The 2761-nt window shown below is 40.9% G+C and overlaps 1 protein-coding gene across 1 annotated transcript in view; it reads left to right on the top strand.

Moving 5' to 3' along the window:
- Positions 1-2113, top strand: part of LOC108446508 — a gene marked incomplete at its 3' end in the record, with an annotated part of 27534 nt that extends 25421 nt beyond the window's left edge. Inside the window, exon 8 of the mRNA XM_017733330.1 lies at positions 2020-2113. Within this exon, the coding sequence (XP_017588819.1) occupies positions 2020-2113 (94 nt within the window). The remainder of the gene's footprint in view (positions 1-2019) is intronic.
- Positions 2114-2761: the final 648 nt, after the last annotated feature.

Here is a 2761-nt window from a genome sequence, read left to right as displayed (position 1 = left end):
CTGATTTTTTTCCCAAGTTTCCCCTGGTGTTTTCATGATTTTTACCCAATTTTCCCGTGATTTTTTCCTGATTTTTACCCAATTTTTCCAGATTTTTCCTGATTTTTTCCCAATTTTTTCCAATTTTTCCCTTTTTTTTCCCTGATTTTTTCCCTGATTTTTTCCCAATTTTTTCTAATTTTTCCCTTTTTTTTCCCTGATTTTTTTCCTGATTTTTTTCCCAAGTTTCCCCTGGTTTTTTTCATGATTTTTACCCAATTTTCCCGTGATTTTTTCCTGATTTTTCCCGATTTTTCCTGATTTTTTCCCAATTTTTTCCAATTTTTCCCTTTTTTTTCCCTGATTTTTTTCCTGATTTTTTTCCCAAGTTTCCCCTGGTTTTTTCATGATTTTTACCCAATTTTCCCGTGATTTTTTCCTGATTTTCCCGATTTTTCCCGATTTTTTCCCTTTTTTTCCCCCGATATTTTCCCTGATTTTTTCCCAATTTTTTCTAATTTTTCCCATTTTTTCCCCTGATTTTTTTTCTGATTTTTTCCCAATTTTCCCCTGATTTTTTCCTCAATTTTTACCCAATTTTCCCGTGATTTTTTCCTGATTTTTACCCAATTTTTCCAGATTTTTCCTGATTTTTTCCCAATTTTTTCCAATTTTTCCCTTTTTTTTCCCTGATTTTTTTCCTGATTTTTTTCCCAAGTTTCCCCTGGTTTTTTTCATGATTTTTACCCAATTTTCCCGTGATTTTTTCCTGATTTTTCCTGATTTTTCCCGATTTTTCCTGATTTTTTTCCCCAATTTTTCCCAATTTTTCCCATTTTTTCCCCTGATTTTTTTCCTGATTTTTACCCAATTTTTCCCAATTTTCCCCTGATTTTTTCATGATTTTTTCCTGAATTTTTTCCCAATTTTTCTGATTTTTTCATGGTTTTTTCCTGATTTTTCCTGATTTTTTTCCTCAATTTTCCCTGTTTTTTTCCTGATTTTTGCCTAGTTTTTTCTTGATTTTTTTTCCCAATTTTTCCTGATTTTTTTCCCAATTTTCCCTGATTTTTTCCTGATTTTTCCTGATGTTTTCCCAATTTTTCATGATTTTTCCCTTATTTTTCCCTGATTTTTTCCCCGATTTTTTCCTGATTTTTTCCTGATTTTTTCCCCGATTTTTTCCCCGATTTTTTTCTGATTTTTCCCGATTTTTTCCCTGCTTTTTTCATGATTTTTTCATGATTTTTTCCCAGTTTTTTCCCAATTTTTCCTGATTTTTTCCTGATTTATTTTCCTGACTTTCCTGATTTTTCCCGATTTTTCCTGATTTTTTTTTTCCCATGATTTTCCCCTGATTTTCCCCTGATTTCTTCCTGATTTTTCCTGATTTTTTCCCCGATTTTCTCCCCGATTTCCCCCAATTTTTCTTGATTTTTTTACCGATTTTCCCCAATTTTCCCCATATATTTTCCTGGTTTTTTCCTGATTTTTTCCCATTTTTTCCCATTCCAGGTGGCTCTCCTGGAGACCAATCCCATTCCCAGTGCTCCCAAACCCCATTCCCAGTGCTCCCAGTCCCTCCCAGAGCTGGCTTCACTCCCGAATTCCCGGGATTTTCCCGTTTTTTCCCATTTTTTCCCATTTTTTCCCATTTTTTCCCATTTTTTCCCATTTTTTTCCATTTTTTCCCACTTTTTCCCGTTCCAGGTGGCTCTCCTGGAGACCAACCCCATTCCCAGTGCTCCCAAATCCCATTCCCAGTGCTCCCAGTCCCTCCCAGGGCTGGTTTCTCTCCCGAATTGCCAGGATTTTCCCGTTTTTTCCCTTTTTTTCCCATTTTTTCCCATTTTTTCCCACTTTTTCCCGTTCCAGGTGGCTCTCCTGGAGACCAATTCCATTCCCAGTGCTCCCAAATCCCATTCCCAGTGCTCCCAGTCCCTCCCAGGGCTGGTTTCACTTTCGAATTCCCAGGATTTTCCCGTTTTTTCCCATTTTTTCCCATTTTTTCCCACTTTTTCCCGTTTTTTCCCGTTCCAGGTGGCTCTCCTGGAGACCAATCCGTACCTCCTGGCTCTCACCATCGTCGTCTCCATCGTCCACAGCGTCTTCGAGTTCCTGGCCTTCAAAAACGGTGACGATTCCCAACTTTTCCCGGGAATTTTCCCCCGGAATTCCCTTTGCCCGCACATCCAGCTCCGTTCCCGGCCCTTTTCCTTGGTTTTACTGGGAATTCTTGGCTCCAAGGGCCTGGAATTCCATTTTCCCGCACATCCAGCTCCGTTCCCGCCCCTTTCCCTTCATTCCCAGTGGGAATTTTTGTCGTTCCCGACGGGAATTTTTCCCTTTAAGGACCCCAAATCCCCATTTCCCACCCTTCCCTTCATTCCCAATGGGAATTTTTCCCTGGAATCCCCATTCCCCACCCATTCCCACCCTTCCCACTGGGAATTCTCCCCTTTAAACCCCCCAAACCCCCATTTCCCACCTTTTCCCTTCATTCCCAATGGGAATTCTTGGCTGGAATCCCTTTCCCAACACACCCAGCTCCATTCCCACTGGGAATTCTTCCCTTTAGAGACCCCAAATCCCCATCTCCCACCTTTTTTCTCCATTCCCACCGGGAATTCTCCCCTTTAAACCCCCCAAACCCCCATTTCCCACTCCTTTCCTTCATTCCCAATGGGAATTCTCCCCTTTAAGGGCCCCAAATCCCCATTCCCCACCCATTCCCTCCATTCCCACTGGGAATTTTTCCCTGGAATCCCCATTTCCCACTCCT

This window comes from Corvus brachyrhynchos, unplaced genomic scaffold (genome assembly GCF_000691975.1).
Source record: "Corvus brachyrhynchos isolate BGI_N302 unplaced genomic scaffold, ASM69197v1 scaffold1055, whole genome shotgun sequence".
NCBI classification, from domain to species: domain Eukaryota; kingdom Metazoa; phylum Chordata; class Aves; order Passeriformes; family Corvidae; genus Corvus; species Corvus brachyrhynchos.
The sequence above is the reverse complement of the archived record's forward strand: the minus strand, read 5'-3'. Positions and strand labels throughout refer to the sequence as shown.